At 46.7% G+C, this 23,057-nt stretch overlaps 1 protein-coding gene across 16 annotated transcripts in view; it reads left to right on the forward strand.

The window, feature by feature from the left end:
- Positions 1 to 750: 750 nt before the first annotated feature.
- PTPRT (protein tyrosine phosphatase receptor type T) overlaps positions 751 to 23,057 on the forward strand; it is a 1,106,784-nt gene continuing 1,084,477 nt past the window's right edge. For all 16 annotated transcript variants that reach the window (XM_084776217.1, XM_084776209.1, XM_084776218.1 and 13 more), the window contains exon 1: positions 751 to 1,008. In XM_084776217.1, the coding sequence (XP_084632343.1) occupies positions 909 to 1,008 (100 nt within the window). In that variant the 5' untranslated portion in view covers positions 751 to 908. The remainder of the gene's footprint in view (positions 1,009 to 23,057) is intronic.

The following is a 23,057-nucleotide window of genomic DNA, read 5'->3' on the forward strand; positions in this document are numbered from 1 at the left end:
TCTTAAGGGAGGCAGCTGGAGAAGCGGGAGAGATCCCTGCACCTTTGTGTAAGGTGGGGTTAGGGACAAGAGAAAGAGAAATATGCTGTGATTAAGGTGTAGAGGAAGAGGAAGGGCGGGGGTGGGGTGAGGAGGGAGAGAGAAGGGCAGAGAAAGAGAATAGGAATATTTGAGAGAATTTTAGGGTGTGCAGGAGACCGTTCAGTTGCTGTCCCCAGCTTTGAGAAGAAGCGTCCCCCCCCCCCTCCAGCAATTTACAGCCCCCACAGCGTCCAGAGTTGTGGCTGCTCCCTCTCCATCCTCCCCTCACTGCCCCCAAGCACCTGTTTCCCCACCCTTACTTCAAAGGCTGTTCCGGGTTTCACTCCTCCCCCATCGCCTCCTACCTGCTCTCCCGCAGGGTAGCCTGAAGATGATGCTTGGCTGGGTGGCGTGGCGAGGGGCGAAGAGGCTAGTACCCCGTGGATTCTGTGGGTGCAGGAGCGATGTCCGTACGCGCGTGACTGCGCGAGCCGCCCCGAGCCGGCCAGCCCGGGAGAGGGTGCGTGGGGGAGCCCGCGAGTGTCAGCCGCGGGCGTGTGCCAGGCGCCGGCGTGCGCGCGAGGGTGTGTGTGCGTGGCCGAGGCGGAGCGCCCGGGCGGGCGGCGGCGACGGCGGCGGCGTTAGGACTCGGGGGACACCGCCCCCCAGCCCCCGCGTCCCGCCCCCGCCCAGCCTCGCGCCTCAGTTCGCGCCGCGCCTGGGCTCGGAGCGCAACGGCGCTGGCTCCCGCAGCCCGAGCGGAGCCAGCCCGGGAGCCCAGCGGCGCGCACTGCCTGCAGCCGCGCTGGCGATGCGGGGCCGCCCCGCGCCCGCCCGAGTCCCGGCCCCGGCGCCCGCGGGAAGGGGCTGAGCTGCCTGCCGCCCGGATGGGGAGCCTTGGCGCGCTCGCCCTCTGCCTGCTCCGGCTCCTGCTCCTGGGGCTGCAGCGGCCGCCGCTGCCCGGCGCCAGAGCGCAGAGCGCCGCAGGTGAGTGCGTCCGCCGGGCTCCCCGGGCCCCCGCGTCCTTCCCCGCTGCTTGGGAGGAGAAAGTTGGCCACGGTGACCAGGGGATGCCGGGGCCAGGTGGCCCGAGTCCCGTCCCAGCTTCCGGACGCAGATGCTGCGGCCAGACGTGCCAGTCCTGTGCTAGGTCCTCCGGGCTTCTTGTCGCCTTACTTTCCTGCTGCTTCCCTCCCCACCCCCGGGCGGGAGAAACTTTCCGCGGTTGTTACGAATATTTCCACTTGCTGCCTCCCACTTGTCGGAACCTGTCACTCGAGTGTTTCGGGGTGGCGGGATAAGGAGCCGCTTTTCGCCCGGCGCGGAGTACTGTCACCCGGGCAGCTTCCTGGGCTGCGCGCTCTTGGAGTGGGGAGCACAGGTCCCTAGCAGGCCCAGGCTGCCAGGGCGGTGGCTTTTTCGTTCTCCTTGGAGACGCTGAAGAGCATCCAGTCTTGTTCTAAACACGCTGCTGATTCCTTTAGCCTGTCCTTAGCTGCCGGGGGTTCCCACGGGAGTGTATCTATGAGTGACCCACACAGCAAAGTCCCCACCTCACCTCATGGTTCTGTCCAGAGTAATGAGTACCCTGCTAAGGCCCTTTAAGTGGAGTGGTTTTGATCAGTGAGCTAGTGGGCTTCTGGAAACTTCGGGACACTCGTGTTTCGGTTTGCCCATAGGCAGGGAGCTTGTTCCCCCAGAGTGCGCCCTGTGTCATCCTAGTGGTGAGTTGAGCCGAAGAGACCACTACGGAAGGTCTTTTTCATCACTAAAAACCCACTGGTAGTGCTTCCATCCCGGAATCCCTCCGAAGAGTGAAGGAGAGATGGGGAGGCGATTTAGGCGTACCTCCAAGTTCGAAATCACCACGAAGTTTCTTAGCACCTTTGGTTTCAGAGGTGACCACACTGAGCTGCTGTTGCAGGGTCGGGGGCACGTTGAGGCAAGTCCGCGGGACTTGGGAAAAGGTTCCCTTTGGATTGCTAAGCAACCGCTGTGTTCCCAGAAGAAAGCAGGGGAGGAAGAAGGAACAAGGAAGGCCGCGGACCTGCTGCAAGGGAAGGTCTTTAAACAGGCTGCGTTTGAGATTAAGAACCGCCGCCGGAGTAACGTTCCCTAGGAAATGTCTTTAGGTTTTCATCCCTGGCTTGATGTTAAAATGGAAACTGGACACCGATGTTCAGGAAGGGACAGCTTGTTTCCGTGCCAGGGAAGTTGAGCGAGGGAGACACTCTTTTTTGAGGGGTGTGAAGATGAAAGGCTGGGACGAGGGGGAGAAAAGAAGCAGCCTCAGCATCATCATACTGAAGATGCTGCATAGCTCTTGTTTCCCTCGCTTTTAGGGGTCTGTGTTAGGTGTGCTACGCTAGGGAGGTGGCAGAAGGATGCTTGGGGCAATCCTGAGGACCCGGGTATGATTTAGGATTCCGATTTTTACTGTCTTCTAAGGCTTGGCTGGCCAGCCACGCGTTAATAGTACTCACGTTCCCGCAGCAGAAACACATCCACAGGATCAAACACATTCCACAGACCTTTTTTGGGTAGCAGCTGTAAACCTAGAATCGGCTCCAGAAAGCTGTCCAGGGTTGAATGCCCGCCCGTTCCTCATACTCCCGCAAGGTGGCGCTCGCCCACAGCAGTTAAATGCAAATCGAGCCTCTTTTCATCTCAGGGAGAGAACTTCGGCTCAATTTTTTAAATGAGTAATGTGTTTATTCAGCAGCCTTTTGTTAAAACATTTAGAGAAGTGTGAGGAGGAAGCACCTTTTCTTTGTTTGCTGTTCGGAACACACGGGGAAGAAAAGCCATCGTGAAGTACAGTTTGGGAAGAAATCGACTGTGAAGGCGCCATATGTTTCCTTTGGTTCTACCTGGCCCCATAGCTTTTGCAAAGCTACAATAGCGTATATTTAGCAAGCGGCTGCGTTGTTCCTGGGCTCCGTGAAGGAGTGGGATTAGCTTGTCTTGGTGACTTGGTGCGTTCTAAGCTCCGCTCATTTATAGACATGAGGATCTTTTTCTATACATAACACATCATCTCTCTATATTAATGCTAAGTAGATCGTTTAAACTGGATTCTTCCGGGGTTTTCCTTATGAACATCTGTAATTGTCGATATGTTGATTCTGCAACTGTTGATTTGTTAAAACGGACTTATCTTCTTATTTTATTCCCCATGGTGGTATTGTTGGAATCCAAATTTGCTATAAGTGTGATTATAGCACTGGTCTCTTTTGAAGTATCTTATTTTAAACTTTCCACAAGTCGGAGTAAATAATGCATTTTAAAACTCTGTAGTGCATCCTCCATATTCCTTTGATCTGAAGCTCCCCGGTCTCCAGAGCAATTTCAATTTGTAAGCTTACATCTAGGACATAGAGGGGTGGCGGGATTTGCTATAACTGTTGGTCACAGCGTCCAAAAGTCAGAGTAGGGAGCTGTCATCAAAGGCAGTTTCCTTGTTCCTCACTCTAACGTGTGTTTCAGGAGAGACCACAGTTTGTGTGTGTGTGTGTGTGTGTGTGTGTGTGTGTGTGTGTGTGTGTAATTATAGTAAAAGAAAAAAAACTTTGGTAATAGTAAGTAAACAGCAAAATATGACTTGGGATGAGGGAAGGAGTCAACTAAGTAAACAGATAACGGGGACAATTAGGCCATTTATCAGTAGGTTTCAGTCCTGCAAGTTAAAACCAAATCTTAAAGGGGACTGACTCGGGGTGGCAGTTGTAAGCAATGTAGCCATTTAACTTGATAATTGCTCCAAGATATCTCTGGGGAACTGTTTTCAGTTCAGTTGAATTTTACTTTCTGTTGCTTGATTTGTTCCCTAGTAAACGAACAATTGATATGAAAAACCTGGCTTTGATTCTGTTCCAGCAACAATAGCAAACACGAAATAAATGCAGACCGCCTCCTTGGGTGACAGCCTGTAGCTTTCTCTTCTATTCCAGTTCTTCTTGGTTATCCTAAGCACAGTTTCCATGGGCGTCACACTGCCAGCTGAGATGGCTTCTCTTGTAGTAGTGTAACTGTCACCTTTCAGAGCCATGATCAGAGGACATTACAGCATCGCTCTTTCAAGCATGGGATACTCCCATGACTCTCTGACTGCGTGTTGCTGTGGAAACAACAGCATTGCTATGTAGGCAGTGGTCCTTGATAAATATTTATCGATGATGATGGAGAAGAGACGGTGGAGTCTTGCAGCAGCCAGGATGGGGAAGGGGCCATTGTGTTTGGGAGGCAGGCAGTGTGGCTTGGAGAAAAGAGCGAGCATTGGAGCCTAATGTTCTTGGTTTGAATCCCATGTGTGCCTTTTGTATTAGCCAGATTGGACTGGCTGTTTATCTTCTCAGACCTCCAGCTCCTATCTGCAAAGTGAGGGTAACTAGAGCCACCTCACTGAATTTCGTGGGGGGACCAAACAAGAAGTTGTGTGTTTCGTGGGGGGACCAAACAAGAAGTTGTGTGAGAGTGAGAGAAGGGGGGCGGAGTACTCCGTCTAGAATGGGGGATCAGTGTTACCATTCTTGTGTGTGTTCCTGTGTGTACCCAAGCCAGGGCGGCGGTGCCCATGGCAAGCTAAATGAAGCGTTGACAAGGAGGTGGCTGGATTTTCATAATGCTTTTTAGGGCCTCAATTTCCTGTCACTGTTTTTTAGAAAGAGATTTCAAATGGAAAGTCCCAGCCGATGACAAGAGTCAGTTTGGTTGTTCCAGGGTTTGTAAAAGAAATGGTCAGTTTTAAGCACACTTTGACTGTTGACCTGGCACCCATTTAAAAAATGCAATTGGTCATCATGCTAAAGTATTTGGGTTTATCACTGTTCCCTCCCTACCACCTCCTTTGTGGCCCGTGCCTCTTCTGAACCCTGTACATAAAGTGTGTGGTACTCTGGGGCAGTGGAAGAAGTGACAGTTTGTGAAATTGAGAAATAAGCAAAGACTAAGAAAATGTATATTAGGTTGTGGCATGAAGAAGAAGAAGAAGAAGAAGAAGAAGAAGAAGAAGAAGAAGAAGAAGAAGAAGAAGAAGAAGAAGAACAACAGCAACAACAACAACAACAACAACAACAACAACAACAACAACAACAACCCACCTATGAAAACAAGCCATGCCCAACAGGTTTTATGGGCTTTGCAAACTCAGGACAGAATCAGGCTTAGGAGCCAGCACCATGTGCATACGAGAAAGGAGTTGGGGTGTCTTATGGCATCTTGGAAAGTGGATTCAAATGGAGTTGGAGAGGAAGAATCCTTGGGCTTTAAAAGGATTAATACCAATCAGATGTAGTCGAAAGGGACAGTGGTAATCTCTGATCCATAGCATTGGGTTCGGGGAGACCAGGGTGACTGGGTAGGGTCATAAAATTGATGTGGGCTTGCTGAGTGCTTTTATGTATATGGAAGATAGAGATAGAGAGGGAGAGGCAGAGAGACACAAACGCAGAGACACAGAGACACAGAGACAGACAGACAAACAAGAGAATGCAGTTTATTTCATGCCTTTGGCTGACAGTTACAGGTTCTAAAGAGGATAGAGAAGCTCACGTGAGGATGCTTGGCCACAGGACCCCCTGTTGGGCCTGATGAAAGGGGATCTCAATGTATTAGAACAAATAAGGTGGAGAGATGGAAGGAAAATTGTGACAGGGCCTGTTTTGCCTCCAGATTTCAATGTGATTTCCCCTTGGCCTTTCTTATGGAGGTGCACAGGAGGGCTGCTCAGCGGCCCCATTGGGTCCTTCTCCAGTGAGTCAGTGGTAGATGTACACTGCAGGGTTGTGGAGTGGATGTTTCCCGCACTAGGCTGCTGACTGAAGTATGCCTCACACACCCAACCGCTGCATCTGGGTGGTATGTGGTCAGAGGCCTCTGTGTTTCTTGACTAGTCCTCTTAAAATTTTTTAATTGGGTGCTGGAGGGAAACAGTAAAAGCATTCTGGTGGTTGGTTTGGCAATTTCTTTAAGACACGAAACCTGCACCTCTCACAGGATGAAGCGCTTGTGCTTTTAGGAACCTACCTGACAGAAGTGAAAACAAGTCCAGAGAAAGGTGGGTGTGTGAATGCTCACAGAAGTGTCATTTGTAGTCACGTGCCCATCAGCTGGTAAATTCGCCCAGTTGGATGTTGCTCCTTAGAAAAGGGAATGGAGTTCAGATATATGCCAAGACCAAAGCAAGAACCACATGCTAAGTTAAAGCGGCCACATGGCTTTCACACTGCACCAGGCACACCTGTGGAGACAGGGAACATCGGTTGCTCAGGTTGGGCACAGGGCAGGAGTTTTCAGCAAGCAGATATGAGAGCACTGCGTGGTATGGTGGAAACACTTGACCCCTGGGAGGTGGTCATGGTTGTTTAACTCTAGGGATTGGCAGAACATGCCGGAGCAAATATCCAACTAAATCGTTAAGCTGTTTGCTTCAATGCGAGCTTTCAAATTGGCCGAACTGCGTGGTATGACCTGAATGGGCCATTTCTCTGCTTTCGCATCCGTAGGGCAGGAATGCCTGCTGGGGACCCAAGGGGATATGGCATCGGTGCGACTTACTTCTCATCAGTTTCTAAAATACTTTGTTGCATGGGATATTTTCAAGGTCTGACTTTTTTTTTTTTAAATCTCTTTAATCTGTGAATTAAATCTGTGGACTAGTTGCCCCCCAACTCATCAAGTTGGCAACAGTTAAGATGTTTGAGGCTATTGAGTTTTGGCGAAGAACCCAAGCAATTAGATAGCATTGTGCATTGTTGAGCAGTGAAGGTTGGAACACTCTCTTTGAATACTGCTTGGCAAAGCCGGCCGGTACTGAAGATGCCGTGCTTTGTGGGAATATCCTTTGGTGGCAGGATATGACATGGGCCAGGGGAAGAATAGTCACTCACGCACTTCTTTCCTTACTAAGCCCAGGATGTGGCAGTTTAACAGAAAGAAACATATATGTTCCCCACATAAAGGCAGGTATAGAGCTTTGTGGGCCCCCGTGTTTTTAGCCAAGATATACACAGTACGGTTAAGAGGAAAAGCTCTGTATTGGTTTTCTATCTTTCTTAGGGGCTTCCATCAACTCTCTGGAAGTGTGTGTGCATGTGGTGTGTGTGTATGTGTGTGTGTGTGTGTGTGTGTGTGTGTGTGTGTGTGTGTGTGTGTGTGTGTGTCTATTCTAGGGATCAAACCCAGGGCCTTTCACCTGCAAGTGCTGCATCGCTGAACTCCACACCCAGCCGCTGGTTTTGGAAATAGGATCTTGTTTGCTTCATGCACCACCATGCCTGACTGTCATGCTGCTCCTAAGTTGGTGTTTATTGAGTCTTGACCTTTTTGCCATCTTGAACCTTGTATTCACCTCAGACGGGATGCAGGCCTCATGGCCACCTGACCCTGAGCACCCTCCAAGCCTGCTTCTCGGAACACCCTAGGCATCACTCCCCATTTGTCCCATTGGGTCTAGAAAGGGTCATGAGAACAGAATCTGCTTCTGTGAGTCATGCCTCTTGCATGGCAGGTGGTCGTGTATTCATCTCAAAATGGCCATTCGTCTGCCTCTTCGCTATTGAGCGCAGATGAGTGAATTAATGAGTGAATTCATAAGTGAACTCACATCAGCAAGCAGAAAACTGTTTTAGAGTGTACCTGCGGTTGGATGGTCTTGACTTCCTCACATGGCCATAATGGTGACCTCTTTTTTTTTTTTTTCTGCTCACACAATCACAATTTGGGCAGTGAATCTTCACACCTCATCCTTCCTCAGTGTCTGCAGACATCTTTGAGGGTCCTTATTTCTCTGTGACAGGAGGGCTGGATCTCCGGTTTGCTTCTAGGTGTGCTGACTCAAACATACATCTGGGTGTTATTTAAAGAGACCTGAAGACATAGGAAAAAAAAGGGGGGGTTGTGATGATGTGCACTTGTTTGGGCAGTAGCCTAAATCAGATAAAACAGAGACGTCTGGTAAAGTTAGGAATCGAAAAGGAAGACGTCTAAACAACATATATTCACAATCATTTATCTCTTGGATCTTATAAAGTTGGTTTGAATGTGAAAACTTATTAATCTAATTAAAATGTTTGTCACATTGTCACACCCTGAGCTTAAATTAGTACAGCCTAGAAATTGATGTCACGGTTTCTTTTTTCTTTAGGCATCTAGGAACTGGCTCCTCCATGTGTAAGTCCATGCTGGGGACCCCTGCCAACATTCACTGGGTGATACCTTTCAAGAAAAAAAAAGGGCAGGGGGTGGGGGGAAACGCAGTCTCACCCTAAAAGGGAACTGCAATTTTTACTGCTGTGCCACAGGCTGGGTTTGTCAATTCACTATTCCTTTGCCGCAGGAAGCTAGTGTGCTTGCTCCTCTGGTCTGAACCCCTCACTGGGATTCAGTCAAGGTGTCCAGGATTGTGCCTGTCTGGAGGAGGCCCTGCTTCTCTGCTTTCCCACAGGGTTGCTGTGGGGTTCAGCTATTCCCTGGTGACCTCAGTTTCTCATGGGCTGCCCTCCATTCCTTCACACATGGGCCATTCTCAGCATGAGGCAGCTGGCAGCTCAGCAGCTGACTGAGGCAGATTGAGTGACTAGGGCAGGAGAGCGCCTGAGCAAGGTGGAAGTTATAGTCCTTTGTAACCTAATTTTGAAAGTGACATCCCATTACTTTTTACTGTGTTCCATTTGAAAGAGGAAGGAACTAGGTCCAGCCTACACTCAAGGAGAGGTAATTGCACAGAAGTGTTATATTAGTCAGGGTCCTCCAAAGACAGAGAACCAATACAATGTACTAGAAAATATATGTATATGTTAAAATATATACAAATATATGTTTGTCCTATATCTCTATTTATTTACATTTATACATTATGTTATAATTATATTTATCAACATTATCAACCATTATATAACCATTTTATGTTAAATTACCTGAAATTGTTACATTATTATCTTATGTTGAAATTTTATTAATAGCAATAACAATACTATTTCATATAACATGCTACAATAATGTTATTAATATACATTAGGCTATAGTATCCCATATATACATATATACATGCTATTTTTGGATATTTATCATAGGAATTAGCTCACACAGCTATGGAGGCTGACACATGTCAAACTTGCCATCTTCACACTGGAGACCAGGAAATGACACCAGAGGAATGTTTTCATATGCCTTGAATTTACCCTTTATGCATCTCAGGAGTTGTTTGGCTGGCCTTTCATTTGTGATGTTGGAATTTTAGAGCAATTTCTCATTGCTTCCCTGTTTTCTTCAGTGCCCCTAAATCTGGCTGTGTGAGGTTGGGACGCTTCTATTAATGAGGTAGGCGAGGAGCTTAATGGTTTCTATGATGTCTCTTGGTCAGGGATGGTGCACGTGGCCATATGGAGCTTGTACAACTATACACGCCATGTCAGGGTCATGGGCACTACGCTGTTCTGCCATATCAGTGTTGAGTCTAACTCTTACCCTACTTACAGATGTTGAGCTCTGGATGTCTTAGCTGTCATTCATTTATTCAACACAGCTTTCTTCTCTTTGATGTGCACCTACCATCTCTTCAGTTTCACCGGTTGTGATACAGAGTGTGTGAATGGGTGTGTGTGTGTGGGGGAAGACATCAAGCGAAGACTCTAAAGTGTCTCAAATCACAAGTGAGTTGAGCGTGGGAGGGACGGTCGCTGGTCTTCCCAAAGCTCCGAGCCCTCCAGGGGCCAGCCATGTTGCCAGCTGCCTCCCTGTACCTCAGCCGGCCCTGTTTCAGCATGGTTATCGTTCCCTAAACAAAATTGCGTGGACACAGCCACAGCAGAGGCCAGCTCTCTAGTGCTTTCATTGCGTTATCTTCAGGGCACTTCAACTGGGTTTACTCAGGAACCAAGGGCCCTACTGGAAGTAGGGGACGTAGAGTTTTAACTATTTAGATGCACAACGTAACCGTGCCAAAGCCCTTAACAGCGTGGCGCCACCCCTTGCTTCTAACTCAAGGCCAGGGCACATGTTTCTGATAGACTTACCAATGTGGCTTTTACATTTTCTACCCAAAAGGTGTCTATTCCAAGTAGCAAAGTAGTATTTCTGGGCTTGACCTTCGTGATCCCATTTTTTAGTGGAAGAGTGCAACTAATTTGAGCAAATTCCAGAGTTTCCAAGGTCACCGCTGCCTGTAAAAAAAACTGTACATGTACTTTAAAGTGTTCATTAGTTGGAAAACTATATCCCGAGTCACTTTAGAAGTGAAGTAGATAAATTCAAGTTTCTTATCCGTCTTGTCTTTACCTTTCCCTGTATAAAGCGTTGAGCATACACTTAAGTCCCCTTGTGTACAGTCTCCATATTGCTTTCGCTGGTGCACTTTTCAGTTCTGCTCCTGTTTCCACTCACTTTGAAAAACTTAACAGCTCTCATTTATCCTGGAAGACACACTGGCCGTCTGCTCTCTCAAAGACTATGGGGTCCCACTGACTTCCTCCTTCCAAGGTCACCTTTCCAGATGCTGGTCCAGGAGCATCTCTTTGTGACCCATAGATTTTGGGTTCCAACCCCAGACTTCTCTTTTTGCCTTTTTTTGGGATCCTTCCTCCCCTGTCCTTGCTTTATCTCACATAGAAGAGTCTATGAATTTTGCTTTAGGCTCATTGCTTTGGGCTCAGACATTTAAAAAAAAATCATGTTAGTCCCCAATGTTTAAGTGGAGGACGGCAGATTATGACATGTTTTATGTTTCAGACATGTTTGAACCACTGTTTCTTGCTTTGACATGGCCATGCTTGATGGACACCTGGCTAATTAGGTGTGGTCTTTGTTATCATCCCATTACGGATGCCAGTGGCATGGTTTTAGAGCCGTGTGACCAAGTCTGTTTGCTTGTTACCAGATTTCTACCAGTACTTGATTTATTAAGTCGAAAAGCATAATTCCCTTAAAGTAAGGTGCACATGCAAGCCAAGTCAGGTGAAGTCTACCTTGGTCTGGCCTTTTCTGTTGAGTTCACTATTGGCATGCGTAGCTACGCAAGATGTCAACACTGGGTGAGTCCTGCTTGTATTGTAGCTGCAGTCCATGTTTTTTTTTTAAATGCCACTTCCTTTTTACGGTGGCATCTCAGATGATCTTATGACATTTACTTAAGGAATATTATAGGCAACAGGTGCTTCAGTTTATGGACCAAACTCAGCATCCTTAAGACCACATCCTCTCCTGTGGGCAGAAAACAGAGCTTATCTTATGGGTGTAACAAGAAGGTGAGTAGCAATCACTGAAGAATATTAGAATAATCGAGACATTAGGCTCAATGGGCGGATGGCATCACCTCTTAGAAAAGACATGGAAGAAATGGACTTAGGATGCTGGCTAAGCAAATTTTGGCTTTGTCTATAATATCCTATTTTTTTTTCAGAAAAGAGAAATATATTTAAAGTAGATTTGCTAAAGACAAGTTGGTAAGTTTTGATAGAGAAGAAGATAGGTGTCAATTACACTTTTTAAAAAAATAATAGTTCAAGGCCGAAGTTAGTCTCTTAAGAGGAGATGCCGGGGTTGCTGGCTGGAGAGAGGGCTCAGTGGCTAAATGGATTTGCTGCTCTTGTAGAAAATTCCATTTTGGTTCCCTCAAACCCACACCAAGCAACTCACAATCTTTTATAACTCCAGTTCCAGGGGTCTGATGCCCTCCTCTGGCCTCCAAAGGGCACCATCATGTGCACATGCCTACGAATACACAGTCACACATACTCACACAGGGATAAAGAGACATCTTAAATGATACCCGTGGAGTTTAATATTTGCTAGCAACGTACAGTTTATAAGGATTTAGAATGTGTTTGCTATTTTTCTCCAGTTGTCTTTTCAAAAATTAATTCAGATTTTGTTTCCTACTTGGAAGGCCCCATTTTAGGGTGGTAATGAGGATTTCTCAGAGGAGTCCAGGTCAGCTGCATCACTCAGGAGAGAGGTAGAGGCTGCTGCAGACACATGGAGGTGGTTGAGCACATAGGAGCTCAGGAGGGTCTGTGGAGGGACTTGTGAGGTGCAACAGCTGTCCTCCTTCTGTACCTAACTCTCTCTCAGGACTCCAGGGAATAGATGTCACCACCTTTTAGACACAGCAGATAGGACAGCCTTTGCCTCTGGGGTCACATGGGTCCTTATAAAGCCTTTTGACTTACATCTTTGGTGTTTGAGGGTGGTGGTAAGCCTGGACAATTTTTGTATCTGTTAATGACTTCTATGTTTGTTTCTTTTCTTTTCTTTTTTCCCTCTCTCTCTCCCTTCCTCCCTCTCTCCCCTCCTCCCTCCTTTTCTCTCTCTCTGCCTGTGTGTGTGTGTGTGTGTGTGTGTGTGTGTGTGTGTGTCTGTGTGAGTGCCTTTCTCTCTCTGTGTGTGTCGGGGGTCAGGTGGACACACATGTGGAAGTTAGCAGTCAATGTTAAATTTTGTCCCAAGTTACCTTCCACCTTATTTACCGAAACAGGGTTTCTCCCTGAAGCCGGAACTTACAATTGGCTGGACTGTCTGTCCAAGAAGTGCCAGGGATCTGCCTGTCAGTGTTGGAGTTACAGGTGCACACCTTGGTGGCTGGAATGTTTTCTTTTTATAAGATGGGTGCTAAGGACCTTCCTGTCTCCATGCGTGCACAGCAAGCATTTTACCAACTGAATCGTCACCCAGCTCCCTTTTATTCTTTTATGACTTTTAGTTTGGAGAAAGAATTTCATTTTGTAGCCTAGACTAACGTTAGAACTCACTATGCAGCCCCTGTTGGTCTTAAACTTGTGACCCTGCTGCCTCTGCCTCCCAGGTGCTGACGTTTAAAAACGGGAGCTACTATGTCTTGCTTAGCTTCCATGTTTAAAAAAAAACCTGTTTATTTTCTCTGTGTGAATGTTTTTGTTTGTGTCCATGTATGTGTACCACTTTCGTGAAGTCTCTATGAAAACCGGAAGAAGATATTGGATCCCTTGAAACCAGAGCTGTGCATGGCTATGGGCCTCCTTGTGGTGCTGAGCGCCCAGCCTGAGTCCTCTGGAAGAGCAGCAGTGCTCTTAACCGTGGAGCTATCACTCCAGCCCCCTAACTTCCATGTAAGGGCCGATAGTTGTATGTCTCTGACCTTAGGATTTAAAGAAAAAAAATGTTTTTTTTTTCATGAAAATCAAATTACTTAAGATTTTTGATAGAAGTTAGACATATTTAAAAAAAACTACCTTTGTTCTTTTGAGCTACCTTGTAATTTTATACTATCATTTTTCCCCCCTCATAGAGAATGAGTTGTCAAATCCCCAGGACCAGGACACGAAGCAGTGTTTTTCCCCGTTGCTCATTTATAGCTGCATGCCCATCAGAACAGTCTAGATTAGGATGTGACAGTAGGGGGCCTGACTTGGTTGGCATGAGGACTTGTAAGCACCCAAAGCATACAGAGGAGATGAGGTGTTGGCATCTATTGGAATGGGAAGTCGAGAAGACAAGATGTCAAACCGTTTGGTGAAATGATGGATGATAGAGGGATAATAATAGGGACCGGATTCCAAAGTTATGAAAAACACAGGTGCACCAGGGTGTGTCTCAGAGCATGAAGAATTCAGAGTGAGCGTCCTGGGAATAAGTGCAGGAGGGGAAGCGACTGCCAAATAGGGAGCACAGACACTCTTGCATACTTCAGGAACTTAAAATAAGCCAGGCGGTTGTCAAGGGCTGTACTACTTGTCACTCAGCCATCTTCTTAAAAGTCTTAGGCTGTGGGCACATTTGTGATCCTAACTGAAGAACACAGGCGTCAACACTGAGCCTGAGGTCACCCGGCAAGCAAGTGGGCGAGTCAGGACTTGAGCCCACCTGACTCAAGGCTGTAGTATGTGAAGGTAGCAGTCAACTTACATTCTTTTTCCTCATTTATTTTATGTACTCACTGTGCTAACTTCATCCTGGGGAGGGGGGAGACATTAGCTCTACTGAAATCCCTTGATTTAAAGCCTGTCTTTAGAAATGTCCCTGGGAATATTTTGGGGGGAGAATTTTAGGTTACCATTTACATCTTTTAACCCCACCAGAAAAACATGATATTCCCATATATCATGTAGGAAATTTGATATCACGGAGACTCAACGATTTTTGGCTATAAATCAGCCCACGCCAATGTCTGTGCTCTTAACCAATGTGTGGTACTGAATGTTAGAAGAATTTTTTCTTTTTAATGGCAGTAAGAAGTAATGGTGAGAGAGGTGTTGTCTGTGCAGGGAGCCCTGCTTTCTACAGGTGACTTGGCTTTTCTAGTCTTAAAATAGCAGCGTTTCGTGGGGAGAACCCTTACACCTGAGTCAGGTTTTACATCACTGTTTCTACTGGGGGGGGGCAGTGTCTGAGGGTAGCTGTGTCCCCCAAACCCCAGGCTATGGCCTTTGGTCCTCTGTAGCTCCAGCAGACTCAGAATGTGTCTCCCTTGGGCAGGAGATGACTCCTCCAGTTTAACAAAGGAGAAGATGGTGCTCACGCCATTGGGTAGGGTTACCTTTGAGTTCACAGACGGATCTAGGGTTGAATGGTGCAGGTCTTCCCTGTAAAAGGCCCCTAATTCTGAGAGGAGAGGCATACAGATTTTTATCTTTGATTTTTCCAAAGATGCCCAATCCCTTCCCTACTTTCTTGATTCTTGCAGTGTGAGGGCCGGCAATAAAGAACAGGCGCGTGCCTCTCAGCTTCAGCGGTGACCACCACACCACAGGGTTCAGGCACAGTCCCTGATATGCCTGTCAGTTCTGGGATGAGGCTTCCTTGTGGAGTCGGGTCGGCCACAGATGGTCCATCTGCTCTCCTAAGAAGAAATGCACAGGTGTATAAGGAGCACGCTCAGCTCAGAGCGCTGACTTTGGGCTCCAGTTAATGGTCATCTCAATCATACACTCTGACCTTGAACACTTTGAGTCCTGTGAACACCTCCATCTGGTCATCTAGGAAATGAGGCTAATGGTGATGATGGCCTGTCATTGGCGGTGGTGACCGATCATGAGGTGATACAGGCAGAGTGCTCGGCCAACGGTTAGGCTCATGGAAAGTGCTCAGAAAATGCTGTCCCTTCTTGGTGGTATTATGAGTTCTGGGAACTCAGCAAGGCCCCGTTAATGCAAGCAAGCACAAGAAGAACATTATGAGGTTGACCGGTTGTTTTCATTTGTCTTAGTTACTTTTCAATTCCTGTAACAAAACACCATGACCAAGGCAACTTATAAAATAAAGCATTTAATTTGGGGGGCCCCAGTTTTTTTTTGTTTTGTTTTTTAGTGAGTCCATGGTCATGATGGCAGAGAGCACGCCAGCAAGCCAGCAGGCGTGAAGCTGCAGCAGCCACCGAGAGCCCTTTACCTTATTTAAAAGTTGAAGGTAGAGAGAGCTAACCAGGAATAGCATGGGCTTCTGAAACCTCAAAGCCCATCTTTAGTGACACCTCATTCACAAGGCCATGCCTCGTCCTCATTGCCAGACAGTTCCAATGAGCATTCAAATATAAGAGCCCAAGGGAGCCATGCTTGTTCAAACCACTACACCATTTATCTAGGATGGAGGCGTTTCCAATGATATGGGACCTTAATTGTCCATAAAGAATTACAATTTCTCTGGATATACAGGGTGGATGAGCCAGTTGCTCTAGGGCCTATTTCAAGGCCTCAAACTCCGTTCAGTGTGACCACTCTGCATATGCCCTGCCATATCGGAAAATTGCATATGCAACTAATTTCTACGAAAAAAAAAAAGATTATCTGACATTTGACCTTCATTTTATAGATCTTCCCTTAGGAAAAAACACAATAGCTTTCTGTTCATTTCTGAAAAGTTTGCTGCTAAAGAAAAACACACTTTAACGTCCATGTCTGAAGAGACCGTCGTCAAAGGGAGGGTTCCTGGGGCTATGGCTGAGGTCGCGGGGTCCTGTGAGGCACCTGGGGACCAGAAACCATGGGACACCATCAGCACCTTTCATCTGTAATGAGGCCAGGAAGTAACTGGGTTAGTGGAGCTCTTTTTCTACTGCCCTGAGATGCAGGAGGCGCAGGAGTGACTGGCTCCTTGGCTCTCTGGTTTCTGAGTTCTTCAGATAGCGAGTGGTGATAGGAGCTTGTCTGACAAGCAGAGAGGACTGGGCTGTCTGTCCTGCTCCCCTCCCGCCTCACTATTTTTTTGTTTTCTTTTCTGGCATTGTGGTGTTTCTCCATGGACGTGCTTCTCAATGGGTCATATGGAGGCTTTCCAGAGATTTGGATTTGGGAATTCGCTCCAGGCTTACTGAGTTCAAACCTGTAGGCTGGGGCTCAGCAACACGTGTTTAAACGGCCCCTCTCTTCCACGTGACTTTGATGGATATGGACTTTTGAAAGCTGCTAGCCTAGAGAGTAAAGACACATCACTTACCTTGGGGGACCTGTGTCCAGTCAGATGACTCTTGGTATGTAGGTATATCTGGCTCTTAGCCAATTGATACAGGGAGCTTTGTTGTTTCAGTCATAGCAATGACCGGCTAGGAAGTGATCGGCTTATTTATCTTAGTGGTTTTTTTTTTCTTGTAATTATTTTTACTAGAATTTATGCTTCATGAGGGTTGGGCTTTAGTCCTGTTCACTGCCCATCTCTTGTGCTGTACACAATTACTCTGCATAGTGTCATCTCACTATGGGTGAATGAGCCATGGTTTCTGACTTTAGTTGAAGGCCATGTATTCTGCCTTTATGGTAATAGTTGACTTAGCTTATAGCCGCCTGTCAGATGGTCTCCCCAGTGTTTTTGAAAGAAAATGATAATTGATGATTAAAAAAATACCCGCAGTACCCCCACATGCACCAGAAACCATGGCCCAATGTGTCTGAGCCAGCCACTGTCCCATTTAACCTTCAGGGAGTTCCTTTGAAGCTTCCCCACGCTAAAGAAGTACACCCAGTTCCTGAGGTTATATGGTTTACTCTGCCAAATGACTGTTTACTGGCCAAACCTGGGCCTCAGTCTATCTTACATCCATTTCCAGGGCAGTGTCTTTTTTTTTTTTTCTTTTTATTTCAGCACCGTGCAAGATTCAAAAGAGGCTTCTGGATTGTAAAGATCAAGTGCATCGTAAAGGAATAGTTTGACCTTCAGTATATTTTATCTTAGGTCACCCAGGATGTTGGAAAGGAAGTAGACAGCGGAGTTGGAGAGCAGAGCTAAGTCTCCAGTGTATTTTCTCTGGCAAGTTACTGTACCTTCCTGAGCCTTGGTTTACCACTTGCCTGTCAACGATTCTACCAGCTGGCAGGGGTTTGTAATCTTTGTGGTGATGCATATAAAATAGTTGGCATGGGGCAGTAGCTATGGTGGTTATATTATCTTACAGGGAGTTGATAATTAATGCACAGATTATATGATGAATCTCAATTTCATGCATAGATCTGAGTTCACTCTTCCTTGTTAGGAAAACTTGCTAGGACCGACCCCACGAGAATCCCTGGAGACCTCCGGAGACTGGCAAGCTTAGCCTTCTTCTTTCTCTGTGTCTTTGGGGAAAACAATTCATCCTTTTTCTGAGCCCTTCGTTTCCTCATCAGAAAATGGGGATAATGGTGCTTAGCGGATGATTGTGAGAATGATGGAAAGACGTAAAACAGTGAACAGACTGTGTAAGAATTATGCTCGTGCTAAGTGTGAATTTGCACTGCTCGTTAGATACGGCCACGTCTCACTGCTACATATTAACATCCACATGTGTGTCTGAATTGGTAGGTGCCGGGTGTAGATCTACTTGGTAACTGGTGACCAGATAACCCTTCCAAACTCCGTCTTATTTTATCCAGAGGCCCGCTGTTTAGAAAGCTTGCCTTCTCTTGCACCACGCAGCTTGCAAAGTGGCTGAAGTGATGCTGAGCACACACACAGACCTCTTGTCTTTTCTCCAAGGGAGAGAGCCCCACATTCTCCTCCAGTGGCTGAAGGTTTATGAAAACTTTTAATAAGTTTTTTTTTGTCTGATTCCCAGAGCTCAGAGGGTTTAAAAAGAGGGCGACCTGCTGTTCCAGGGAAACAGGCTTGCGGAGGGAGGTAAATAAAGGGAGCAGCAGCCTGATTGTTAGAGAAGAGGAAGGAAAACTAAAAGACACAGCAGTGAAATCTCAATACACTCAGTAGGCAGAGCCGCTGGCTCTGTGGGGTAGCTGCTGCATTCCTCCTAGCCCCGGAAGCTCACCTTAAGGCTTTGCTGAAGGCACACTGGCAGTCATGAGCACTATGAAGGCAGGGGTAAGCCTTTCTCTTCTTCTTCTTCTTCTTCTTCTTCTTCTTCTTCTTCTTCTTCTTCTTCTTCTTCTTCTTCTTCTTCTTCTTCTTCTTCTTCTCCTTCTCCTTCTCCTCCTCCTCCTCTTCCTTCTTCTTCTTCTTCTTCTTCTTCTTCTTCTTCTTCTTCTTCTTCTTCTTCTTCTTCTTCTTCTTCTTCTTCTTCTTCTTCTTCATTGTCTTCGTCTTCGTTTCATCTTCTTCTTTTTTTTCCGAGACAGGGTCTTTCTGTGTATCCTTGGCTGTCCCAGACTCACTTTGCAGACCAGGTTGGCCTCAAACTCATGCCTCCCAAGTGCTGGGATTAAAGGCATGAGCCACCACGCCTGGCACTTAGTTATTTTTCTTTTTCTAATCTTGACTTATAAAAAGTGACTGAATTGCTCTGCTTAATTTCCATGACTTTATTTTATAATGCTTCGCTTTCAGGCAGATGATTCCAAGCAGATCCCGGCTCTTCTCAATGGCTGTTGAGTCTTCAGTGACATGACCAACTCAAATCCTTATGGGAACTGAGGGCTGGGGAAAGGCTCTAAGCCTGCTGTTTAAACACTGATCCTGGGGTGCACACTATGGCCCCCTTGAGCCATGGAAGAGGGCAGAGACATATGTGGGTAATTTTTAATGGCTTCACAGATCGAGTGTCTGCTGTTTGGTGTGATGTCTTAAAACTAATGACCTTATGACCTTGGATCTCAGTGTTTGGAGTAGTGATTTAAAGGATAAACTGCAGCTTTCTGGATAGTTCTGTTACCACTGAGTCAAGTTTTCATAGGGCTTGAATGGGGGCGTAGAAGATGAGCAAATAGGAATGGAAGAAGATGCTTAAAGGAACATATGTCAAAAGGAATCTGGGTGGTACCCAGCACGCAGTTAAGAGGACTGAGTACATGTTGTCTGGGCGTGGCTGTGTTAACTGGTATCCATTTTTTGGGGGGGCAACAATGCTTCTTCTCCTCTTTCTCTGGCTTTACATTTTTTTCCCCTCTAGAACTAACCCATCAGGGGAGCAAGTTTATAGCGTGGGATCTCATTTTTTAAAATGTTGATTTTTTTTTCCCATGTGAAGTGTGAATAAGCGAGTCCTGATGTTTGTTGGGAGCAGACAATGAGGTAGTAACTGTTAGAGGACACATCACAGTGCCACCAAGAATCACAGGACTGTGATTCAGATGGCCTGGGGGAGCCTGGGTGCCGAGCTATTTAACTTCACCTTGGTTGCAGTGCAAATCAGGCCAGGCTCTGTCATGACCTCAGCCTCCCAACTTGGAGATGCCCGTGAAGCAGTTTGACATTTCTCTTTGTCATTTGCATCAAAGGGAGAGACTTGGCAGCTGAGGCTTTTTAGCAAGAAAGTGCTACAGATTGGCTTAGTGTAGACACTCTTTTGATGAACCCGATCTCCCAATATATTTCAAACGTGCCAAAAAATTCATTTTTATTGAGAATTTTATACATATGTATAGCGTGTTTTGATCAAGCCCACTCCCTATTTTATCTCCTCTAATTTTCTCTCATCCTCCAAACTACCTTTCCCTCCCAATTTTATGTAATCTCCATTTGTTTGATTGTTTTTTTTTTTTTAATCCAGTGCTGTTTGTATGGTGTGGATGGTATGGGTGTAGGACCATCTTCTGGAGTATAAGGAGGCTCCCAGCAATTGTATTCTTTCATCTCCCAGAAGCCATCAGTTTCCAATAGCTTTTCAGCTCCTACCCTGCCTATGCTGGGATTTGGGCTGGCTTGATCTTGTGCAGGACTTGTGCGTGAGCTCACAGTTTCTGTACGTTGATATGTACAACGGTCCTGTCATGCACAGCAAATGATCTTTCTTTCTTTTGCCAAGGTCACGTGTAGCCCAGGATGACCTTGAACTTCCTGTATAACTGAGGATGACCTTGAAGTCCTGGAGCGCCTGCCCCTGTGGTCCTGAGTGCGGAGATTATAGATAGGAGCTGCCGCAATGGTTTACGTGGTCCTAGGGGTGGCACCCAGGGCTAGACAAGGGCTCTGTCGGCTGCGCTGGATCCTCAGCCTTCTAGGTCAGTGCAAGCTTTTGGCGGTGCAGTAAGAGGTGTGTAGAAAGGTGACACTGTGGCTTCTAGATTGGATGACTTGAGAAATCCACGTTGAAATGACAGTTTTGACTCCGTATTCATCAACTGTCTCTGCATATCGAAGTCTACAGAATTAGCCACTTAATGCACATTTATCACCATCTCCCAGTTCTGTGAGCCAGTGATCTGAGGATAACTTACCTGGGTCCTTTGCTTTTGGGTCCCATGAGGCTTCATTCACTATCAGCCAGGGCTGTGAGCTGCTTTGGGGAGGAACTGTTTTTTTTTTTTTTTATGCTTGGGGAGTTGATGGCTACGCTAATTTCTTTTTTAGGCTTCTGGGTTGAAAGCATTGGCTCCTTGGGGGCTGTCAGTTGGAAGCCATCCTCAGTTCCTTGTGGCAGAGATCTCTCCAACACAGTACTGGCTTTATAACCCCACTCCGATTTAACAGAAGAGACATGCCGTCACCTTGTGTCTGCTTGTTCTGCTTGTTAGAAGCTAGCTCTTACTCCATACCACACCGAAGGGTATTAGACACACTGCGAGTGTTCTGGGCAATTAATGGGGCCTGCTTAGAGCCTTCTTTCCATAGACTCATAACTCAAAACTTCCTTTCAGCATCTTTTAGGTCCTTGCAACAAAAGGTTTTGCTTCTTTAGGTCCAAGAAAGGTTGCAATTTAACCAGAAGACTAAAAGAGAGGGGCATGGAGTATCTGGATACACTTGCTGAAGGTACTTAGGTATCTTATAAAAGCTTTTCTTGAAACGTGTGACTTCCTCCCTGTATCACTATAACCTGGAAGTAGTCGGCATTTCTTAGAACGGAGCAAGGAATCGAGATTCAGAAATAAGCTTGAGTCTGCTCCAGTCTTACGAGGGTTGAGAGCTGTTGGATTTTAAAGACGTCAACAGGTGTCCACAGTAAAGGTTATGTTGGCTTGAACTGGCATGGTGGCACTTCCTGTCATGTGGGGCAGGGATTAGTAGGGGCTATGACTGCCAGTCGAGGCTGAATATCAAGATATCATGGCACAGCATAAGCAGGCGCAAAGGTCAGGCTAGGCTACAGAGCGGATGTTTGGGATTTAGGGGACTGGAGACAAAGCAGGAAAGAGTTGGCTAGGAGTGGAGTCTTTTTCTCTCATATAGGGAAGAGTTCTGAAAACTGTACTTTTCTTCATTATTCATTCATGTCTCCCCTGCAGCACTGAATGTGGACTTTACAAAACCAATTGAAGCCATTGTACTCTGATGTCTGCCAACTACAAGGCCAGTTTTTCTCTCCTGCCACCTTTGTCTGCACAGCTGTGGCTGGAATTCTTTTCGCTTTCTCTTATATGATAAAGAGGAGAGGAAAATGGAAATGTGAAAGTGCAGGCACTTGTGGTAATGTGTTTGAGGCTGAGGTGGAGCTTGTCAGACGTACAGAAAGTGTTGACTATTTCAGCTGCAGTTGGTTACTGGTCAGGTGGCTTCGCTTGTGAAGGGAGACGAAGTGAAAAGGACCCACACGGGATGCTGGAAATGGATCTTCTGAGCACCGTTTTCCCGGGGCCAAGTTTAGTAAGAGGAGGGAAGTGGGTAATCTTTTAAAAAAAATCAGGGTCTGAGAATCAACACCGGGGGGAAGAAGAAAAACCCTCCAGTGAATCAGACACAGAGAAATGATAGACCCATAGCGTGTCTGATGGGAAGATGGTGTGCTCCGGGGACTCCTTAATCAAGGGGACACTTTCTGCTCCCTATTGACACATCTTAAAGGAAGCTGATGACACCATCAGAACTGCCACACCACTGCCAACGTCATTTTCGAAAGCGTAAAGCAGACCAGATCCTTCCTTATTTCAAGTTGTTCTGCCCTGCGCGCTCTGATGCTCTGCTACCAAGCTCTCAACCCAAGCTACTGCCTCCTGCCTGGGAGATCTAGCGCCTATAAGCCCCCCCACCCCACCCCATCCACCTTCTGCCGTTCACTTATTTGATTGAGTTTAACCCAGGAGACAGCCGACTGCATCCTGGGGGCCTGTTGCATGTTTTTGTATTACTTGTGAATGAAGAATAGTGTTCCTGTCTTCAGGAAGATGATATGAACTTTGAATTTTAATGTCTGTGAAAAAAAAAAAAACCACACTGGGACCTTACAGCTCATTGCCATTTTCTTCTGCATCGTCTGTGGCTGCTTTCATGTTAGGCCTGTGGCACTGAGTATCTGCCATGAAAACCAAATGGCCTGCAGAGGTTAAAGTGACTATAGCCTGGCCCGTCATAAAGAAGGGTGGCTGGCCCCTGCTCTTACATCAGTGGGGTGACCTGGCTTTCTCTTTCAGGGCTGTGGATACCCCAGGGATTTTACTCTGTTTTTTTTTAGTGTGTGTGTGTGTGTGTGTGTGTGTGTGTGTGTGTGTGTGTGTGTGTTCGTGCACCATGTGCACAGCTGCCCACAGAGGTCAGAAGAGGGTGTCAGATCTCCTGGAACCAGTTATAGGATGTTGTGAACAGCTTATCATGGGTGCTGGGAACTGAACCCAGGTTTTCTGGAAGAGCGGTGCCAGTAGACTCATCTCTACAGAGTCATCTCTCCAGATCCCTCCTCCTCCTTTCTATCCAGACATCTCTCTCTCCTTTACTTGCTGTTCCCATCTTGTGATGTTCATTGGTTAGTAGCGTCACTTACCTTAATGGCTTGTTTA

Source organism: Acomys minous (assembly GCF_964271855.1).
Source record: "Acomys minous genome assembly, chromosome: 3".
NCBI lineage: Eukaryota > Metazoa > Chordata > Mammalia > Rodentia > Muridae > Acomys > Acomys minous.